The sequence below is a fragment of the Tiliqua scincoides genome, chromosome 1 (assembly GCF_035046505.1).
Source record: "Tiliqua scincoides isolate rTilSci1 chromosome 1, rTilSci1.hap2, whole genome shotgun sequence".
Lineage (NCBI taxonomy): Eukaryota > Metazoa > Chordata > Lepidosauria > Squamata > Scincidae > Tiliqua > Tiliqua scincoides.
In genome coordinates this window covers 39956292-39978576 of record NC_089821.1, presented here as the reverse complement: position 1 = coordinate 39978576, position 22285 = coordinate 39956292, and the positions used below count along the sequence as shown (strand labels likewise).

Below are 22285 nucleotides of genomic sequence, written 5' to 3'. Positions count from 1 at the left end.
CATAGGGCTCTGAGGCTACAACCCTATCCACACTTTCCTGGGAGGAAGCCCCGTTGACTTCAATGGGACTTGCTTCCGAGTAGACGTGCCTGGGACTGGGCCAGCTCTGAAGCCTAAGCAGAAGCCACCCCGGCCGCCGAACTCGGGCACTGCCGCCTCCCCGCAAGCCCCATCGCGCCTGCACTGCACAGGGCCGCCCAGCCGCCCACGAGCGGGCGCGGGGGGGGGGCCGCGCCGGGCCCTCCTCTTCCCTCGTCGTCACGCCGCCCGTCCCCTCAGCCTCGCGCGAGGCGTCACTTCCCGAGAGCGGCCGAGGGGGAGAAGATGGCGGCGCTGGGCGAGCCTGTGCGGCTGGAGAGAGGTGAGCCCGAGGGAGCCCCGGGGGGAGGCGGCCGCCCAAGTCCCCTCAGCCTGGCGCGGCCCCCGCCCCCCAAACAGGCGCCAAGCCGCGGAGGGCGAGCTGGTCCCGCATGAGCTGCGCGTCTCTCCTCGGCTGCTGCGCCCTTCCTTCCGCCTGGAGCTGCCCCTGGTCAGCAGCCCCAGCCTTTGCCCTCTGAGGTCAATCACGTTGTAGTGATGGGATAGTCCGTTACACTTACTGCTCGTAGTACTGCTAGAGTGTATGTTACTACTTACTTTTACAATATAGCCAGTTAGACTTATAGTACTACTATAGTGTATACTGCTACTTACACTTATGGTACAGTCAGTGACACTTACCACTTACAGTACTACAATATTATATGTTGCTACTTACAGTATAACCAATTAGAGTTACTGCTTATAATACTGCTATAGTATATACTACTCCTTACATTTACACTTATGGTTTAGTCAATTACACTTACTACTTACAGTGCTGCAATAGTATATTGTAGCAACTTGCAGTATAGCCATTAGACTTACAATTTATAGTACTAATATAGTATATACTACTGCTTACACTTATGGTTTAGTCCAGGGGTCTCCAAACGTTTTGGCCAGAGGGCTGCATCAAATGTGGTGTGGAGGGCTGGAAAAAAAATTTAAATATGAAATATAAATAAATAAATTAGAGATGGAACTTAGATGAGTGAATAAATGAATGAATGGGCTCATTCATTCCACCTCTCTGGCCCTCAGAACACCCTCCAGACACAATCAGAGCAAGGTTCTGGTTATGCTCAGTTGAGTGGACCAGAGGCTTTCAGGGGACAAGAGGTTGGCTGTGGGCTGGAAAGAGGCTTGCTGCAGGTTGCATCTGGCCCCCGGGCTGGGGTTTGGAGACCCCTGGTTTAGTCAATTACACTTACTACTTATAGTACTATTATAGTATGGATTACTATTTACAATATAGCCAATTACACTTACTACTTATAGTACTACTAAAGTATATACTATATAGCACTGTTTTTCAGACTGTGGGTTGGGACCCACTAGGTGGGTCACAAGCCAATTTCAGGTGGGTCCCCATTCATTTCAATATTTTATTTTGTATATATGAGACTTGATGCTACCATGGTATGTGACTGCATTTGGGGAAATGTTACAGAGCTATACTTTGAACAGACCACTATATATATGCTTTTAACAATGATAGTCAGTGGGTATATGTGGGTAGGATTGCAGCCTAGGATTGTTAAAAATTGCTGGATTATGTCACTTCCAGGCCTGCCATCACTTTTTGAGGGTCCTGAAAGATTCTCATTCTAAAAAATGGGTCACAGTGCTAAAAGTTTGAGAACCACTGGGCTACAATCTATAGGCATGCACCAATTCACAACTGTTTGCATAACAGGACACATATATGATGGTTGTTAAAGCACAATAAAGGTGCTCTTAATGAGGTAATCCTCTCCCATAGCCTGCAGCAGAATGTCTGTTTAAGCAACAGAGAGGCTCTTGATGCAAAGAAGAGGCAATCTATCTCCAGTAGCCTGTGCGGCCAGCTTGTGTCTGGCAGGGAATGTCTGTTTACACAACAAAGGCAATAGATTGAACTGGTTGTTCAGTTAATGATGTACCCCTTGTTAAGTGCTGCACACCTGCATGCTTTTAACAATGATAGTCAGTGCAGCTTACTCCTGGGTAAGTGTGGATAGGATTGCAGCCTAGGATTGTCAAAAATTTTCTTGCTTGATGATGTCACTTCTGGCAATGACATCACTTCCAGGTTAATAACATCACTTTCCCGACATTGGGTCCCAACATTGTCATTTAAAAAAGTGGGTCCCAATGCTAAATAGTTTGAGAACCACTGTGTTAGAAGAATGCATAGTATTACTTGGTGTGGTTTTGGTTTATTTGTGTTTGTTTCAAAATACAGGTAAATTACCCTTTATGCAGCCATTTGAAATCCAGACTATTCCAAAATCCAGACCTTTTTGTCCAAGACTTTTTTTTAAAGTTTCTGTTTGTTTCTGTTGTCATAAAGCACAAGACTAGAAGGTCTTGTGCTCATTCCCATACACAGTTCAGGTACAGACTGTAACTTCTGTTCTCTACTCTGTGGTGTGTACCTGTATAGAAATTTTTGAAAAACATCAAAGAGACCAGCAGACACCTGTATGGGTAACAGTGAACAGGGCAAAAGGAAGCATTTCTCATTATAGTCATGCAGTTATTCCAAAATCCGGACACCTTCCTGCCCCAAGCATTCCGGGTCAGGGATACTCAACCTGTAATGGGTGGGTATGAAACAGGGCAGAAGCACACATGGAGGGAGGGGGATGAGAGCTTTAATATTTTGCCACTATCACAGTTTGGATGTCAATCACACCCACCCCCAACTATTTTTATATTTAGTAAAAGGGTTTCCATTGCCTTTTTTTCCCTAATTAAAATAGTGCACATGGGGTTGTGATTGGGGTTGAAGTTATGGTGGAAGGAGGTGCTAAAATTCCCCTGTCTTGGTTCCATCCCATTTCATCTCCACCCTTGCCATTTTGGGGGGGGGGGGGGGGTTGTTCCTAAAACATATTCATGTTGCCAACAAATAAAATTAAGAATTATATATTGATAGTGGCTTTGTTGGTGGGAAGGAAAATTAGAAACCAGTGTTTAGAACTGCCTGCCAGGAAAGAGGAATTGCTCTAATTATCACTTAAGTAACTGCATGCACACATATAAGAGAAGGAAAACTCTGATTCCAAACCTCCACTGCCTTGTGGGTACATCCAGTTGTGGAAAAGGCTTCAGGAGTCAACCTCGAGGCAAAATCAGGAGCCGGAGTCCCTGAGGCAGTTCGTGGCTGAACACAGTCACGCTCTGGCAACTCCTGCGACGCCGCTGGAACCAACCGTATTGGCTTCTGCCTTTCCATTGGACCATTCCAGCGACGTGGAGAGGGGGGATTTGCTGCATGGGTAATAGCCTATCCTCCATACCTTCTTTTACCCAGGCTTTGCGCACTGGAGAGGACACTCCACCCTGGCCTCTGAGCGGCCCGCTTGGAGGCAGGCTGTGCAGCATGGCATTTCCCACTTTGAAGAGATACTTGGCCAGCAGTCTGAGGCAAAGAGGCAAAGAAAGAAGGCCCATAGCCAGGGAGACAGACCAGGGACAGACTGCACTTGCTCCCAGTGTAGAAGGGATTGTCACTCCCGAATCGGCCTGTTCAGCCACACTAGACACTGTTCCAGAACCACCATTCAGAGCGCGATACCATAGTCTTTCGAGACTGAAGGTTGCCAACAACAACAAACTGCATGCGCTCATCAACAGCATAGTTAAGCTGAAATACTTGAATTTAAGATTACTCGGGGTCCAATCTTGTCCAACTTTCCAGCGTCGATGCAGCTATAATGCAGTCCTGATGTACTGGAACATGTTCCCTTACCTTGAGAAGGCCTGTGTGACTGCTTGCTCACCTCTGGTTGCAGCACATGCCCCATTGGCATGACTGCATCAGTGCTGGAATGTTGGATAGAATTGGGCCCATGGTTTTGCTGAAGTACTTTGGGCAAAAGCAATTTAAATTCAGGCCCTGGACATAACAGGATTACAGACCTGACTGACTGATATAAAGCCAGTGTTGAGGTGAACAGCAGAGCAACAAATAGGCAAAAGGTATTGGAAGATGTTGCTATGATAAAAACATAGATACAATACTGGCATAGATACAATTGGCAAGGCTGTCCTAATTTATAGTTAGGAAAATATATACAGTATGCTGATACAATCTGTTTGTAGGAAATATGCATAGTAGTATAGAGGCTTAGTGAAGTATTGGCAACCTTCAGTCTCGAAAGACTATGGTATCGCGCTCTGAAAGGTGGTTCTGGAACAGCGTCTAGTGTGGCTGAAAAGGCCAATCCGGGAGTGACAATCCCTTCCACACCGGGAGCAAGTGCAGTCTGTCCCTGGTCTGTCTCCCTGGCTATGGGCCTTCCTTCTTTGCCTCTTAGCCTCAGACTGTTGGCAAAGTGTCTCTTCAAAACTGGGAAAGGCCATGCTGCACAGCCTGCCTCCAAGCGGGACGCTCAGAGGCCAGGGTTTCCCACTTGTTGAGGTCCATCCCTAAGGCCTTCAGATCCCTCTTACAGATGTCCTTGCATCGCAGCTGTGGTCTACCTGTAGGGCGCTTTCCTTGCACGAGTTCTCCATAGAGGAGATCCTTTGGGATCCGGCCATCATCCATTCTCACGACATGACCGAGCCAACGCAGGTGTCTCTGTTTCAGCAGTGAATACATGCTAGGGATTCCAGCACATTCCAGGACTGTGTTGTTTGGAACTTTGTCCTGCCAGGTGATGCCGAGGATGCGTCGGAGGCAGCGCATGTGGAAAGCGCTCAGTTTCCTCTCCTGTTGTGAGCGAAGAGTCCATGACTCGCTGCAGTACAGAAGTGTACTCAGGACGCAAGCTCTGTAGACCTGGATCTTGGTATGTTCCGTCAGCTTCTTGTTGGACCAGACTCTCTTTGTGAGTCTGGAAAACGTGGTAGCTGCTTTACCAATGCGTTTGTCTAGCTCGGTATCAAGAGAAAGAGTGTCGAAGATCGTTGAGCCAAGGTACACAAAGTCATGGACAACCTCCAGTTCATGCGCAGAGATTGTAATGCAGGGAGGTGAGTCCACATCCTGAACCATGACCTGTGTTTTCTTCAGGCTGATTGTCAGTCCAAAATCTTGGCAGGCCTTGCTAAAACGATCCATGAGCTGCTGGAGATCTTTGGCAGAGTGGGTAGTGACAGCTGCATCGTCGGCAAAGAGGAAGTCACGCAGACATTTCAGCTGGACTTTGGATTTTGCTCTCAGTCTGGAGAGGTTGAAGAGCTTTCCGTCTGATCTGGTCGGGAGATAGATGCCTTCTGTTGCAGTTCCAAAGGCCTGAGGCTTAGTGAGCATTGGCAACAACAACAGGCAAACCTGTTCTACTTTCAGAGCAAACTCTGAAACCTCAGCCTTGTTCCTTGCCTAACCATAAACAGGCTGGACAGTATTTTGGAGATGCGCTTCTTATCTCAGTTTATGGAATGTGTTGTGGTCAGCTAGAGCCAGCTAGTTGTAGCTATTGTTATCAGTAACCTTTAATAACCCTCAGTATTGCACTGTATTGCTTCATGAGTTTGAGAGTCAATAAAAGGCTTGGAGGAAGCTAGGTCAGTATCAGTCTCTCTTCCAGCTTCCCCGCTTCCTCCCTGCATCTACATTTGAATCCTGGCTGCCATCTCTTCTTTTCTGCCTCTCCGACCCCTTGCTGCTCCAGTTCCTTCCCTCAACCCTCAGAGTGCTTCTGCTCTTTGCACTCCACATCAAGCAACAAGGCTCTAAGCCTTGTGTGCTCCCCAAAGCAAAGTAGCATTTGCTACACTGTTGTTGTACAGTTCAGTTCTGAGTGTTTTACTTTGGTGATCTTAAATTATCTAAATAAGAAATTCTGCAGTGAGGAGGAAGCTCTCAACATAGAAACTTACATCAGGGCCTTGCTGCTTACTCTTGTTTCCCCCTCCCCTAAAGCAATTTCATTACAGCAGCTGTTTCCCCTGTGGATTAGCTAAAGTAGGTGGGGTTCTACAGTAAATCACCATGTTAGAATGATCCTCTTTCTGTCACTGCATCAAAACAAAACATGTTAGTTGTGTGGGAAAAGATTGTGTTTTATTTGTTAATTTTTTATGATGTTTGAAATATGCCTTCCAGGGAAAGCGCTGTAATTTTTAGTTTTTTTCTACTCTGGACTATGGCAATGTTTTGATTCCCTAACTGTTCACTAGCAATCACACTGAATTTTATTAGACAAAAGACAAATATAAACTCCTCCCCTTTCTTTAGTTGAAACAGGAATTATGTGCTGTTCTGTTGCAAAGAATAGAGAGGAATTATGGATTTTCAAGAAATCATTCAATATTCTCATCTGTTTTATATTTAGAATGTGCTTTTTTAATTCAAAAAAATTAAAGTAGCTTATTTTATTTAATGTAGCTTCTTTGTAGCTTCTATTTAATGTAGCTTGTATTTAAAGAAGCTTTCCGTCTGATCTGGTCAGATGTACAATGTACATCTCCATTGTACATTTGTACAATGTACAAATGTACATTGTACATTTGTCAATGTACAATGACAAAGTACATTGTCATTTACTTTATGACAATAAATGAAAACAGCGTGAAATAATTGCTACTCTGAATTGCTGGCAAAAATTTCAAATAAATAACAATGCTTAATACATCCTTAAGTGTTTTTCAAACAGGATCTAAAGTGGCCAAGAAGTGAATTTCTTTGAACTTTATTGGATCTTCATTTTCTAGGAATGATTCCTCATGCTCTTGAAAAAAATTCACTGTGTCTTGCAAGTGAACAGCTCCACTAATGAAAAAGCAAATAACCAGTTAAAATCTGGTGCCTTGCAACTATGGCAGAGGAAGAGAGTAGTAGCACTGATCATTGACCTTTTTGTATTGGCAACCTTCAGTCTCGAAAGACTATGGTATCGCGCTCTGAAAGGTGGTTCTGGCACAGCGTCTAGTGTGGCTGAAAAGGCCAATCCGGGAGTGACAATCCCTTCCACACCGGGAGCAAGTGCAGTCTGTCCCTGGTCTGTCACCCTGGCTATGGGCCTTCCTTCTTTGCCTCTTAGCCTCAGACTGTTGGCAAAGTGTCTCTTCAAACTGGGAAAGGCCATGCTGCACAGCCTGCCTCCAAGCGGGCCGCTCAGAGGCCAGGGTTTCCCACTTGTTGAGGTCCATCCCTAAGGCCTTCAGATCCCTCTTGCAGATGTCCTTGTATCGCAGCTGTGGTCTACCTGTAGGGCGTTTTCCTTGCACGAGTTCTCCATAGAGGAGATCCTTTGGGATCCGGCCATCATCCATTCTCACGACATGACCAAGCCAACGCAGGCGTCTCTGTTTCAGCAGTGAATACATGCTAGGGATTCCAGCATGTCATTGACCTTATTAGTTATGGAATGAGGTCAAACTGCATCATTCTTACTGCTTGATATTCCACACGTTTAGCACTGCATTCTGCAACATGGTCCACATTAACATGTACGTAATTCAGACTTACCCCAAGGGTGGAGATGGGTAACTGCTGTTCAGCCTGTAAACCCCTCATGTGAAATCTCAGGCCTCAGAAGCATCTCTTCTTTTGTATGTGCATGATTCCAAATAAAGCTGTGGAATGTCACAAGCCCCCAGTGATAAGGAAGCACAGAGCTCCCCTGTCCCAAAAGCCCCTCTAACTGTACTGAATCTTTGTTTTTTGTTTCCTTTGATATTCCCTTGTTTTGTTAGATAAAATTATATTAATTTGCTTCATAATTTTCCTTAAGGTAAAATTAAACGGCAAGTGAAAGCTGAATTTTTGTCTGATATCTTAGATAAGGTGCATGAGCAAGCCAGTACAATATGATGTCTTTCTTCTGTGGAAGTACTTTGTCGTTCATGAGTGGTAGACACTGGTGTAAAAGGTTGATTTTGTCTTAGAACCATCAGTACACATCTTGTCCTAATTTTTGAAAGATGTTATTCCACTTCTTCTTTTTAAACTTCTGGCACTCATTATAGTGGCCTTATTGTAACCTCTGTATTTATACTGGAGAATGCTTTGTCCTTTGCTTCTCAGTCACTCAAGGTAAATTAAACAATATTTGCAAGAATATAACACGAACTCAGCTGCTGACTCTGCCTTTTGACATACAAAGTCTTTGTGTTTAGGTTTCTAATCTTCAAAGCACTGGGACATATTTTTGTTCTGTTTTGATGGGCAACAGGAGCAACAAGAGAGTGGACTTAATTATTTCTATGTTCAATTGTAAATCTTTAGGCCAGTGGTCTCTAAAGCAGGGCTGTCCAAACTTTTTGGCAGGAGGGCCACATCATCTCTCTGACACTGTGTCAGAAAAAAAGAATTAATTTACATCTAAAATTTGAATTAATTTACATAAATGAGTATATTAGAGATGGAACTTATATGAATGAATGAAGGTCTTGCAATAACTTAAGGCCTATAAAAGACCTTGCACTAAGCAAGGCTGGCTTTTCCTTTGCTGTCGCTGCTGCATCACAGACATGATACAGCAAGCAGTGGAGGGAGCCCTCATCCCACAGCTCATGCAAGAGGTCAAACAGTTGGTCGTCACACTGAGAGCAGTTGCGTTGGGCCAGCATGGGCTCCAGCAAGTCTCTGAAGAGCCAGAGACTCATTAGAGACTGGGGGCTCCCTGTGGGCCAGATTGGGGGTCCTCAAGGGCCACAAGTGGCCCCAGGGCCGGGGTTTGGGCATCTTTGCTCTAAAGCATGAAGTGCAGCTCCCAGGGATGGCACAGCAAATGTGCGGAGGTGGTGCGGGACATTTGCCACCTAGCAGTGAGACAGCATTGTCGGCGAAGGACTGCAGGGCAGAGCTCAGCAAGCAGGGCTCCACGAACGAGGTTTTCACTGCCTAAATGTCCTACCCGCCCGTCCTGAGCTGTACTGTGGTTTTCATAATCGCTCCATCTCCAACCCAGAAGTAACTGGCAGTGACTTCGTCGCCAGTTACTTCTGTGCTGTGCGCTGTATCAGCAACATGGGGGGGGCGTCATGATGCAGGTAAGTTTGGAGAATGCTGCTTTAGGCAGATACTTTTAAATGAGTCATTTTAATCCCAGATTCAGAAGAAAACATGAATCTCTGTTTTATGAAACAAGTTTGCAAAACCATTATGTCTTGAACTCTCTCCCATTTTGGAAGGTGAGCCATGACAATTCCACAGTTTACCATAGTGCCTCCTTTGAATTAAGATTTTCAAGTTCAAAACTGTGAATACCAGGATACCAGTTACTTTGCTGTAAAGTGTTGATATTGGGTGCTTTGAATGAGTATCGTAGTGTTTTGCAAATGAAGTCATGGTGTGGGATAACCTGCTATTAAAGAAAGAAATGACACATTTAATGTATTTTTGGGTGTTCGAGTAAGAAATTAAGAACATAAGAACAGCCCCACTGGATCAGGCCATAGGCCCATCTAGTCCAGCTACCTGTATCTCACAGCGGCCCACCAAATGCCCCAGGGAGCACACCAGATAACAAGAGACCTCATTCTGGTGCCCTCCCTTGCATCTGGCCTTCTGACATAACCCATTTCTAAAATCAGGAGGTTGCGCATACACATCATGGCTTGTACCCCATAATGGATTTTTCCTCCAGAAACTTGTCCAATCTCCTTTTAAAGGCGTCTAGGCTAGACGCCAGCACCACATCCTGTGGCAAGGAGTTCCACAGACCGACCACCCGCTGAGTAAAGAAATATTTTCTTTTGTCTGTCCTAACCCACCCAACACTCAATTTTAGTGGATGTCCCCTGGTCCTGGTATTATGTGAGAGTGTAAAGAGCATCTCCCTATCCACTCTGTCCATCCCCTGCATAATTTTGTATGTCTCAATCATGCCCCCCCTCAGGCATCTCTTTTCTAGGCTGAAGAGGCCCAAACGCCGTAGCCTTTCCTCGTAAGGAAGGTGCCCCAGCCCCATAATCATCTTAGTCGCTCTCTTTTGCACCTTTTCCATTTCCACTATGTCTTTTTTGAGATGTGGCGACCAGAACTGGACACAATACTCCAGGTGTGGCCTTACTATCGATTTGTACAACGGCATTATAATACTAGCCGTTTTGTTCTCAATACCCTTCCTAATGATCCCAAGCATAGAATTGACCTTCTTCACTGCCGCCGCACATTGGGTCGACACTTTCATCGACCTGTCCACCACCACCCCAAGATCTCTCTCCTGATCTGTCACAGACAGCTCAGAACCCATCAGCCTATATCTAAAGTTTTGATTTTTTGCCCCAATGTGCATGACTTTACACTTACTGACAGTGAAGTGCATCTGCCATTTTGCTGCCCATTCTGCCAGGCTGGAGAGATCCTTCTGGAGCTCCTCACAATCACTTCTGGTCTTCACCACTCGGAAAAGTTTGGTGTCGTCTGCAGACTTAGCCACCTCACTGCTCAACCCTGTCTCCAGGTCATTTATGAAGAGGTTGAAAAGCACCGGTCCCAGGACAGATCCTTGGGGCACACCGCTTTTCACCTCTCTCCATTGTGAAAATTGCCCATTGACACCCACTCTCTGTTTCCTGGTCTTCAACCAGTTCTCAATCCATGAGAGGACCTGTCCTCTAATTCCCTGACTGTGGAGTTTTTTCAGTAGTCTTTGGTGAGGGACCGTGTCGAACGCCTTCTGAAAGTCCAGATATATAATGTCCACGGGTTCTCCCACATCCACATGCCTGTTGACCTTTTCAAAGAATTCTATAAGGTTCGTGAGGCAAGACTTACCCTTACAGAAGCCATGCTGATTCTCCCTCAGCAAGGCCTGTTCGTCTATGTGTTTTGAGATACTGTCTTTGATGAGGCATTCCACCATCTTACCCGGTATGGATGTCAGGCTGACCGGCCTATAGTTTCCTGGGTCCCCCCTCTTTCCCTTTTTAAAGATAGGCGTGACATTTGCTATCCTCCAATCTTCTGGCTCCGTGGCCATTTTGAGGGACAAGTTGCATACCTTAGTCAAGAGATCTGCAACTTCATTCTTCAATTCCTTAATAACTCTTGGGTGGATGCCATCAGGGCCCGGTGACTTACTGATCTTTAATTTATCAACGAGGTCTGAAACATCTCTTTTAACCTCTATCTGACTTAACTCCTTGGTTAAGAACTTGTAGTAATCTTTATTTTCCAATATTACAGTGACAGTAGAGGGGAAGTTAAAGGACATGTGTCTTTGCTCATAGGAAGTCTTTGCTCATTGAAAGCTCCTGCAAGACTAAACAGGGTATGGGAATTTTGATACTATGTAAAATGGTATGTGTGTCTGGCAATAATAAAATTTTAAAACAGGGTTCTGTATCTTTCAACTTAGTTTCACTGCGAGAGTTTCTCTCCTTACATTCTCTTTCTCATGTTGTTAGGAAGCTAACACAAAAAAAATAACAATTTTGTAAGGAACCTCGGGTCTCATTGGGACATAGAATCATTTGAAAACCAGTGTGCTAAAGCTCTTGGAATCTAATTGATGCAGGAAACTGATCTGTGACTTATGTTTTTTTGTTGAAAGGCTTTTCAGCCTGGTGCTCATCAGTGTCAATATAAATCTTGAAGAGTTAAACTAAAATGTTTTGTGTTTTCCTGCTCCAGAAAGCATGGAGCCCTTGTAACTTGTGAGACAACTTCACTGAAAGGCTTCTACATGACTGAGGTAATAGTTAAGTGACCTGACCGCAGGTGGGGCCTTCGTATCTGTGGATCCTATACCCATGAATCTGGCTCAGTGTGCATCCCCTGGAGCCAGACTTGGGCCTCACTTGCACCTCCAAAGGTGACTGGAGCTGTGGTCTGCACACATCCGCCCACAGAGGCAAAAAAAAGTCACTTCCGGTTTCTCAAGGAAAACCAGAAGTGACATTTTAATGCCTTTAAAGGCATTCTGAGGCCTGAGGAAGCCCTCGGAAGTGGCACTTTTTCACCTTTCTGGGCTATTCTGAAGCCCCCAGAGGCCATGGCAGATACACACAGCCTCTGTGAGCTTCAGAAAGCCCTCTGGAGGAAGGCATGAGGTGCCAGAAATCATAGATTCACTTAGCCACAATTTTTGTTATCTGTGGGGGATCCGAGAACGGATCTCCTATAGATAACAAGGCCCCACCTGTACATGGATGTGGCACTGTGGATTGTTTACATCAAATCAACATCCTGATGCTGTGGCAAGATCAACCTAATTGGTCTTTCCTGATGTAGTTGGGTCACTTAAATGTTTTCTAGCCGTATGGGATCAATTTTTCCATTTCTACTTCTGTACGAAAGGTTTGGCTTTCTTGCTCCCTTCACCTCTTTTAAGGCAGTCTGGATTTATGGGTAGCAAAAAGTTTAGTAAAGCTTAAAAATACGGGAAGGCTTAAACATTATTTGCTGGGTTGGGCAGTAGAGCTTAATAGTGATGAATATTGATGTAGAAGAGCTTCAGGTTCACTCAGTTGATACTCACCTTTGTCTGAGTATGCTGGTCAATTCCTTTCTTGTGTTAGGTTTACCAAATATCTTCCCAGCAAAAAATGAGTAGGTTCATGGCACCTGGGGGAGATGTTTTAACATTTAAGTCAAACTATCCCAGTTGTTATTCAGTCTTTAACCCACCCCCATGTGAAATATCAAGTCTCAGAGGCTTGAGACTTTCTTCTTTTGTACATGCATGGTTCCAACTATAACTTTCTTTCTTCTTTTGTACATGCATGGTTCCAACTATAACTTACAATGTCAAAAACCTTCAGTGACTGGGATGTGCAGAACCCCCTTGATTACCTTTGCTTACTTTATTGAACCTTTGTGTTTTGTTTCCTTGAGATTTGTTTGTCTTGTTTAGGTATAATCTCATTAACTTGCCTCCGATTTTTGCTTTAGGCTAAATTCAATGGCAAGTGACGGCTGAATTTTTGTGACTGATACCTTAGAAATAGATGTGATGTGAGTAAGCTGATATAATGAGTTTCTTCCATGAAAGTACTTTGTTCAGACTGATCAGCACTGGCATATAAGGTTAATTTTGTCTTAAAAACCAACTATTTGTTGACTTCTTGTCCTAATTTTTAAAAGAAGTTATGCCAGGTTTTCTGTTTGAATTCCTAGCACTCGTTATAGTGGCCTTACTGTAACTTTCATAACTATTGTAACTTCCATATTTATTCCGGATAAGGCTTTATCCTTTGCTTTTCAGTAACTCATGACAAATTAAACAATATTTGCAAGAATATGACACTTGAACTCAGCTGCTGACTATTTTTTTTCATGCAAAGTCTTTGTGTTTTTGTTTCTAATCTTCAAAGGCTAAACATTGGGAAATATTGTTTTGATGGGTAGCAGAAGCAACAAGAGAGAGAACTTAATTATTTTTGTGCCCAGTGTTAAATCTTTATGCAGTTGCTTGTGAATGGGTCACTTTATACCAGATTGTGGAGCATGGCAGAAGTATGGCATTCTGTTGTATGAAATCTGTTGGTAAAACCATTCTGCCCCAAGTCCTCTCCCAACTCTGGAAGGTGTCATAACAAATCCCAATAGATATCATGGTAGTTCACTAAATGCAGATTTTTCCCATTTGAAACTGTGAACAGCAAGATACCGGTTATTCCACTGTAAAATGTTTTACATTTAGTATGCTTTGCTTTTGATTTGTATCATGTTGTTTTATAAGTGAAGTACTACTGTAGATGTGTAGGGTGTCTGTTGAAGCGCTTGATTTAACAGTGCAAATTTCCCTTCAGCAAAATATTAAATTGGCAGTCAAGGGGAAGTTAAAGGACAATACGTGTCTGTGAAGCCTTTGCTCCCGTCCTGGAAGGACTTTGCCTGTACCAGAGGTTTAGCTCTCTTGTTCGTTCCACCACTCTTAAGCTGCAATCCTAAACACACTTTCCTGAGGGTAAACCCCATTGAACATTAAGTGGGACTTCTGAGTATAAATACCTAGGATTGTGCTGTTTGACAGTGTGAATTTATGGGAAACCAAAAGTTTAGGAAACGTGTTAAAGAGTACATAAAGTTTAAAAATTAAATGCTGGGTGGAGCAGTATTTTATTTAATAGATTTCTAACCTGCCCAAGGCAGCTTACAAAATGTTTTTGATTTGTATTTTACTGTTAAACATGAATACAGAATATAAATTTATACATTGCAAGAACAAACAGCACAGAAACAGATTAAAAGTAAAACACAAATGTGTCAGGCTTACACATTGTATATAGCACCATTTTTCAAATAATGGAGAACAAAATGATGGAAGATGATACAAATTTTAAGAGCTTGCTAAATAGCACATTGGTTGATATGTCCCAAGTCGTAGAAGAGAGCCAGTCAGAAGACAGTTGTTCAGGGTTGGAAAGCACTGAAGAGGCAGGCTTGGGTCTCTATCATGGAGACAGGGTACTGAAGTTGCTTTGCAAAGTAATGGTCTGAGTGCAGTCCCAGTTCTAGTGCTGAGAATATAGAGATTATTCTTTATTTCCATGGCAGTAAAAAATGCCCTCTAAGTAAAAATTCTTGGTATTCCACTTCCTATCTTTCTCCAGACATCTGTCGGGCTATTGAATTACTGGAAAAATTACAAAGGAGTGGAGAGGTACCGCCACAGAAACTACAGGCTTTGCAAAGAGTCCTTCAAAGTGAATTCTGTAATGCGGTGAGGGAGGTAAGCTTTTTTTGAATAAACGCAGTGAATGACAAAAGTCGTGTTCCCTGATATAAACACATTGTAAAATGTTACAGCAAGCAGAAAGAAAGCCTGTAAGAGCTCAACATTGCTACAATTTCAGCTAGACTGGTTTGCAAAACTGTAGTCAATATTCTGCAGAAGTTTGGAGATGTTTTTATGGCTCAACTTGTTTACCACCATCTATCTTGTATTTGTTTTGTTTTCTAAAGGTTTATGAGCATGTATATGAGACTGTGGACATCAGCAGTAGCCCAGAAGTGCGAGCTAATGCTACAGCCAAGGTAAGAGCCGTGTTCAAAACCTAAAAAGCTACTTTATAGTAACAAAAGGAAGAGCCGGATAGTGAAACTCTATTGAAAATGTAAGAGTAAAGCTATGAAAAGATCTCGACCAGTAGGGTGCTGGGTCTAAAGCAGTGTTTTTCAATCGATAATTCAGGCAAACCATTGGTTCCAGACCTACTGAAAATGTGAAACAAAGGATTGAAGGAGTTGAAAAAGTCTAGAACAGGGTGGCTGAACTTGCGTAATGTAAGAGCTACATATGATAAACTTCAGATGATTGAGAGCCACAGGACATGAATAAATATTACACTCATGTTTTTGTTACATGCAGATTTTGTTACAAAAATTTCATATAAATATTAAGAAATACAGGTATGTAATATTTATGTATGTAGTTTTTAAACTGCTAATTTGTATTTCAAAAATCACAAAGGAGGTAAAAACAGCTATTTTTAATGATGTTCCTGGTAAATATCTGGTCAAACATGGAGGAAAATATGTAAACCAATAAAATTTGAGATATTTTAATCAGTTACTACTTTACAAAATTATATTCTTATCATAATATATACAGAAATTGCTACAATTATGTGACTATTTACTGAATCTCCTTCTTGGCAGCGCAACCAAACTCTACAGCGCCCAGTGTTGCACTAAGAAACTGCTAATTTCTCTGCTTGCAACACAGCTGCATACGCCACAATAACATGATCACAAATTGCACCCTTGAAAACTAACATTATCACTATCAGCTTGTATGATTATTGACTACAATTTCTTTGTAATCTTTACTGATCCAAAAATTCTTTGACCCGTAACTCAAATCTATCATTAAAATTAGCATTTATATTCTTAAATCATGGTGAGTATATGTAAGAATATAAATGCTAATTTTAATGATAGATTTGAGTCACGGATCAAAGAACTTTTGGATCAGTAAAGATTACAAAGAAATTGTAGTCAGTTATCGTACAAGCTGATGGATTAAACTTGCATTTTTATCCAGTGAACTCTCAATATATATCTAATAAATAATTGTAAAGCTTGAAAATGTTTTATTTACCTTTATATTAATTGTGACGCAAAAAGGAGCTCTGCCAACATATTTTCCACAAGCTGCGCATTATGTCAAAGCCATGATTTGGCCACCCCTGCTCTAGAAGAATGCAAGAGACCCACTTGCATTCAAAACAGATGCCTACCCATGCAACTTCTTGTTAAAAGTCATTTCCCTTTAATTGCACAGATATGAGCCAGAGCACCTATAAAGTAATGATGTGCAGTGAGCAAAAAAAAAAAAAAACACCTTTGGGCCAAGTAAACCAGTGACCCCACTCCCACAGTTTGGTTTTTGGTCTTGCCCATTTTGAAGTGTTTGGTGTTAGGGTGGATGCCTTATGAATTGTTGAAAAAATATTATTTGTTTCACAGGCCACTGTGGCTGCCTTTGCTGCCAGTGAAGGTCATTCCCATCCTAGAGTCGTTGAACTACCAAAAACAGAAGAAGGGCTTGGATTCAACATCATGGGTGGCAAAGAGCAAAATTCTCCAATCTATATATCCCGAATTATCCCAGGTGGTATTGCTGATAGACACGGGGGATTGAAGCGTGGAGACCAGCTTCTTTCTGTAAACGGAGTGGTAGGGATGGAATTTAACTTCCACTTGTAGTAGCTACTTGTGACCACCTGAGGGCATTGAGGGGACATTAATTGCTTGGTCTTGTATAATTTGCAGTCTGAAATGTGGGGTCTCTATTCTGCTTTGCAAATGATTACTACAACAATACAATGTTATCATAGAGTGTGTGTGATCAGATTTCCCTTTGTAAATTCGCTAGTGCTAATACAGGCCTGTGATTTCATGAGGAAACAATGTCAGTAAATAAAGTTAGTGCCTTGTTGCTCATGAGGAGAATTGGACCATGGGTTTCTAGAACAATGCTAGTCTATGTAGAATGTGAGCAACTATATATAAGTTGCACACTATACACATAAAACAAAAGTGCTGAAATTGTTCATTCACGGGAAATATGCATATATTGCTATTTCTGCCCATATGTGGAGGAGTAAGTGGCCTGACTTATTTCAGGAGGTTGCTGTGAAGATAAAATGGGATTATTTCCTGCATGTTACCCTGAGCTGCTTGGTTTAGGCAAGATACATTTGTAATATACCAGATGAATAATCAGAGCTGAAGGTATGGTGATTGTTGGCATGTTAATCTTGACTATTTTATGCCAGGTTACCTGAGAATATAGTAGGCCCTCAGTAACCACAGAGGGGCAGGGTCGCAGCGCCACAGACACTCATCTGGGTCCACATTGGGCTCTCCAGAGGTTGTGTTGGCCTCCCAGGTTCTTCAGAAGGCCTCTCAGTCGTCACTGGAAATCACTTCATGTCTGCGACTTCTGGTCATGTCCAGGAGGTGTTCTGTGACTGGGGAAAGCCTATGGAATGGACCACAGGCCCTCCCCAGCCTCAGAACACCTCCCAGAAGTGGCTCTTGGTCCCAGATTCGACCAAGAGCCACTTCTGGGAGACCCTCAGATGCTCAAATCTGCAGATGTTGAGCTACGAGATAAGGAGGACCCACTTAAACCTTCCATTTGGAATATAGAATATCTTCTCCCAATACAATATGGATTTACACACATTTCTGTATTCAAATGCAGTGCCAGCAAGTTTTGCTATTTCAGTTTCCCAGTTTTTGGAAGGGTCATAGTTTCTTCCCACGTGCTCAGCCAGAACAGAGCAAAGCAATTCCTTCTATTGAGACTTAGCCTTCCATTCTTCACACAGCCTTTCAGTGGATAGATAGGGTTGGAGAAATGCCCCACTTTTCCAAACTAATTCACCTGTGCCACCTTTTTTGGGTGGCAGCTGCTTGGATATTGCTCAGAGAGGCTGTTCTCCTTTGCCTTTCTGGGTGATCAAGAAGGTAAAGAACAGTGGTCTCTGGATGCTCCTATCTTGGCATCCTGGCAACACCAGAGAGGAATGCCAGAGACAGGAATGGCCAACTGTTTCTCACTCAGTGACCAGGTGGTGCTTTACCATTACAAGAAAGTTTTAAATGTGTTACAAGTTACACAAATAGATATGAATTTACTGTATTGATCCAAACAAGGAGTAACTTCAATGTTTTCTTAATTATGTACTCAATTGTGAAAATTATAGAGCATCCTGCATAATGGGGGTTCAATTCCAGGATCCGTTGTGGATAAGGAAACCCGCAGATGATCAAATCCACAGATTTTGGGGTCCCTGTAATCCTCTGGAGACGTCAAAACCTGCATGTGGCCTCCCCAGCTCTCAGAACACTTTCTAAGGCCTTTGGGAGGCCTTGGATGGTCACTTCCAGTTTTTCAAGTACAGTGGGAGCACTATATTCACAGATTCATGATCCGTGGATTTCATTATGCATGGGTCCCAGAACCTGTGAGTTGGATCCACGAGGACCCCTGCACATTGCCTCCCCAGCCCTCTGAAAGCCTTGTAAGGCCTTAAAACGTCACTCCTGGTTTTTCTGAATAAACAGAAGTGACCTTCTAAGGTCTCCCGAAGACCTTAGAAGGCATTCTTAGGGCCGGGGAGCCCACGTGAGGCCTCCCCAGCCCTCACAACATCCTCCAGAGGCAGCCAGAGCACAACTCTGGTAGCCCCTGGAGGGTCCATGTGAGTCCAACCTGTGGGTTTGGGGACCCACAAATAATGAAATTCGTGGGTCCTGAATCTTTGAATACAGCAGGTCCACTGTACTTGAAACATATTGCATGATAAAGTGGACGGAAAGTCTGGCTTTCCTATGAACTTACTGACTTTTCAAGGATAAACCTAAATTTGGTCATACAGTATGTTCTGTATGAACAAAAGAATGCTGGAATATTAGAGTGACTTTTGAGATTTGCTAATCAGATGATCATTTTTTATTCATTCCAGAGTGTTGAAGGGGAGCATCATGAAAAAGCTGTAGAACTGCTTAAAGCAGCTCAAGGAAAAGTTAAGTTGGTGGTACGGTACACACCCAAAGTCCTGGAAGAGATGGAATCACGATTTGAAAAAATGAGATCAGCAAAACGCAGGCAACAGAATTAATATTGTACTGAAGGAGAAGCATGACCTTGCTTGCCTGATCAACCATGAAAATGTCATCTTGTAAGACGTTAATACATGTCTTCTGCAAATCTCTCTCTCTCTTTCTAGAATACTCTTAATGCTTCCTGATAAGAAAAGTTTACACAGGCATTTGTATCTTTGTGGTTTTACAGATCCTTTAAATTCAGACTTGTAACCATCAAAATAAATTTGTAGACTGTTTCTAAATATATTTTAAAAACTATTTTCAACATTTGTAGCATCTGTTTTTCTAGTAATTTTTTCCCATTTGACATTATTTAAAACTGAAAATCTTTATTTTGAATAGATAAAAAACACTTCCAAAGCTTGCGTCATCTTTGTACAGGTATTCATAATTGTCTAGTTAAGTATGAGATTTGTACTTTTAATGAACAAGTTTCTATGCACATTCTAAAACATAATTTTGTATGGTTAATGACATCTTGAATACTTTCTTACCTCTTTTATGAATAATTTGTAACAGACAGTTTCTTATACAAATGTTTCCATGATTTTCACCCTCAAATCTGGCAGCAAGCGTTCTTATAATTTATATAGTTTTATACTACTGTTGAAGCATTTGGGGAAATTGAAATACTCGATTGTAGTCGTGTATTTATTCAGTTGGGTCAAAAGCATGCATAGCAGGATGCATTTGTATACATGTACTCTCAACTGTTACTACTTCTCACCTTAACTGCTTCTGATTGTGTCTACTTGTACTCCAGTCAGTAACAGATTCAACCTACATCAAGTAGGTTTGTGGGCAGCTTGCTATTCCTTTCAAGAGCATATTCTATGCCATTGTCAAAGTGACTTGGAAAATCTAATAAATTTCAGCCTTTTTAGGAGTACCAATAATATTTTGCTCAATCTTGATTCTCTGTGTCTGCAAATAAGATTTCAGATCCACTGCAGATACTTCAATAGATGACCATGTGCTGAGAGATCAGACACATACTGTACCTGGGAAATACTGCCTCTAGTGCAACAGAAGTCTAGAACCTTATGTGCATCTGTGCCTAATTCCTGTGGCAGGCAGCCTGACAAAATGTGGTGGTGTTGGCTGCATCCTGCATTTGCTAATCTAAGAATTCCTGAAGGTTCCTGCCAGGTAATGTGGAACTGTTCTCAACAACACTGTCATCATCAAACTATAGCTAGCAGGTGCTCTACCAATCAAAATGGGTTTTTTGATTTCAAAGATCCAAATTGGCATGGAATCTTTTTACTTCTGCTAATTGGTTTATCTTGTGTGGATTGCTATTTCTGTGACTATAAAAATGCCAGCAAGCTAGTCAGATCTGTGCTTTGCTGAATAGAGTGAGATCTGGAAAGAGTGCCAATTTAACTTTCATTTAGAGAAACCTTCATAAGTTAATTGTGGAAATGTGGGTTGCTTATAACAGTTCAGAACTGTGGCATGAATTTACAATTCTCAAGTTAGATTAGATTTCTGGAGTCACTATACTAGCTTGAACAATGGAAGTTGTGCCCAATCCTAACCAGCTCACTTGAAAATGAATACCATGGATTTAATTGCAACTGACACATGATTGAAATGTGTTTAGGATTGTAACTCTGTCTCCTTAACTAATTTCAGATATTTTGCCTTCCCTCCCTATCCCACCCTTTGGTTTTATCACATCATGATTGAATCTCCAGCCACTATGCTGGCCCCTTGTGCTACCAAAATCCAGTTAAATCTTCAGTTGTAAAGTGGTGGTCTGCTTTCCTCTGATTTTCTTTGCTGCAAGCTTCAGTAGCCTGACTGTCCACTGGATGTCAGTGCTCAGCTAAAAATGCATTCAAGCAAGTATCCCAATGCCTTTCCTGTTTGAATGACCAGAAGACCTACATATGGTCAAATATAACTATGTTGCCACTATAAAAGGTCATAAGTAGATTGTGTAAGGACAGTATCAAGATTATGCTTGTCAATGATTTAATATTAAGAAGAGAGATCTTGCATTCATAAAAGCTATTTCAAATCCTTTCTAAGCGTTTAGACATCATCGACTTGTAATAATGGAATGTTAGTGTCTGAAATGCAGCAAGTGTATGTATATTTTTGTCATTTAGATAAGACTGAGCACTGAATTGCATGGTTTTAAGTATGTAGCCTGCTGCAGAAAGCAACTGGTAGAACCATGTTGTTGAAGTGTATATTTTTATGGAGCATTTAATATTTAAAGTATTGAGACCAAAATAAGTAGTTGGACCAATCATGAAGTATTTTTAATTTAATTGTATAAAACTAGATTTGTGTTGGAGCTTTCTATATTAAAGAGGATGATAGGATCAAGTAAAAAACTATAAGATTTGTTCGCCTGATATGGTTGGTGTAGAAATCTGTTTTATTATTCTAAAAACTAATGTGTGGTAGCCAAGGCTGCTATAGGAAAGTGTAGAGATTTTCATTTATTAAACTCTGGCTTTTGGATCCAATATGCTTGTTATTCCAGAACATATTGGTTTAAAAATTTGTCATGGGGAGGGGGGGGGGAGAGCTGAATATGAAAAATGTTTGCCTCATGTCTTTACTAAAGAGTCAAGAAGTGGGAGATCTTAAACCCATTTTATAACCCAAAGTTTGGATCACCAGAAACTGTGAAAGTCATAAAGCCAGATGTCCATAACTTGCTTAAAATAAATCTTTTTAATTAGTTAATACGTATACATTCATAAATGGAGTCCTGAGTCCAAGTTGAAGGCCAGTTCTTGAAGTAATGTTAGATTAGTTGGAGAATTAAGAAATGAATGCATGGAATACTACTGAACAGGTGCAGTGACTACATTGTATTGGTGTAGACTTATATGCAATAATTTAATAACCAGCATAAAGATTTAAAAATACTGTGTGCAGTCTTTATGTACTTATTGCTGCTCAAGAGGACCCTGATTTTTTTAGGAACATGAAATAAAGACTTGGAATTTCATATTACTTGGTGTGTTTGTGCGTTTGTGCTCTGTTTCCTTGATACTTTACTACATGTATTTTTAAAATTATATTATGTTTACTAGGCAATTCCACATAAGACTTAACTTTATTTGTGAGGCTGATGCTAGGGTGCTTTGGGCTTTCTCTGGGTCCCATATGTGCACACACTTATTACAGTCCTAACTTGGCACAGTGGGTTGAGTTCCTCCCTATCCTGTCCTAACGGAAGCTTGTGTTTCCTGCTCTATCCCAGCTTACCTTGGGCCTGAGGGCCAG

General features: G+C 42.0%; 1 protein-coding gene across 1 annotated transcript; it reads left to right on the top strand.

Annotated features, from left to right (window-relative positions):
* The first annotated feature begins 297 nt into the window (after positions 1-297).
* On the top strand, positions 298-22012 carry LIN7C (lin-7 homolog C, crumbs cell polarity complex component). The gene is made up of 5 exons (XM_066610446.1): positions 298-361; positions 14524-14642; positions 14876-14947; positions 16382-16591; positions 18892-22012. Exons 1-5 carry the CDS (start codon positions 325-327, stop codon positions 19045-19047), a joined length of 594 nt encoding a protein of 197 aa, XP_066466543.1. The 5' UTR covers positions 298-324; the 3' UTR covers positions 19048-22012.
* Positions 22013-22285: the final 273 nt, after the last annotated feature.

What these genes read in the sequence shown, in the direction of transcription:
- LIN7C (XM_066610446.1), top strand. Translation starts at nt 325, where the DNA reads ATGGCGGCGCTGGGCGAGCCTGTGCGGCTGGAGAGAG. An exon ending in TCTGTAATGCGGTGAGGGAG is followed by an intron (nt 14,643 to 14,875) that starts GTAAGCTTTTTT and finishes TGTTTTCTAAAG; the next exon opens with GTTTATGAGCATGTATATGA. An exon ending in GAGCTAATGCTACAGCCAAG is followed by an intron (nt 14,948 to 16,381) that starts GTAAGAGCCGTG and finishes TTTGTTTCACAG; the next exon opens with GCCACTGTGGCTGCCTTTGC.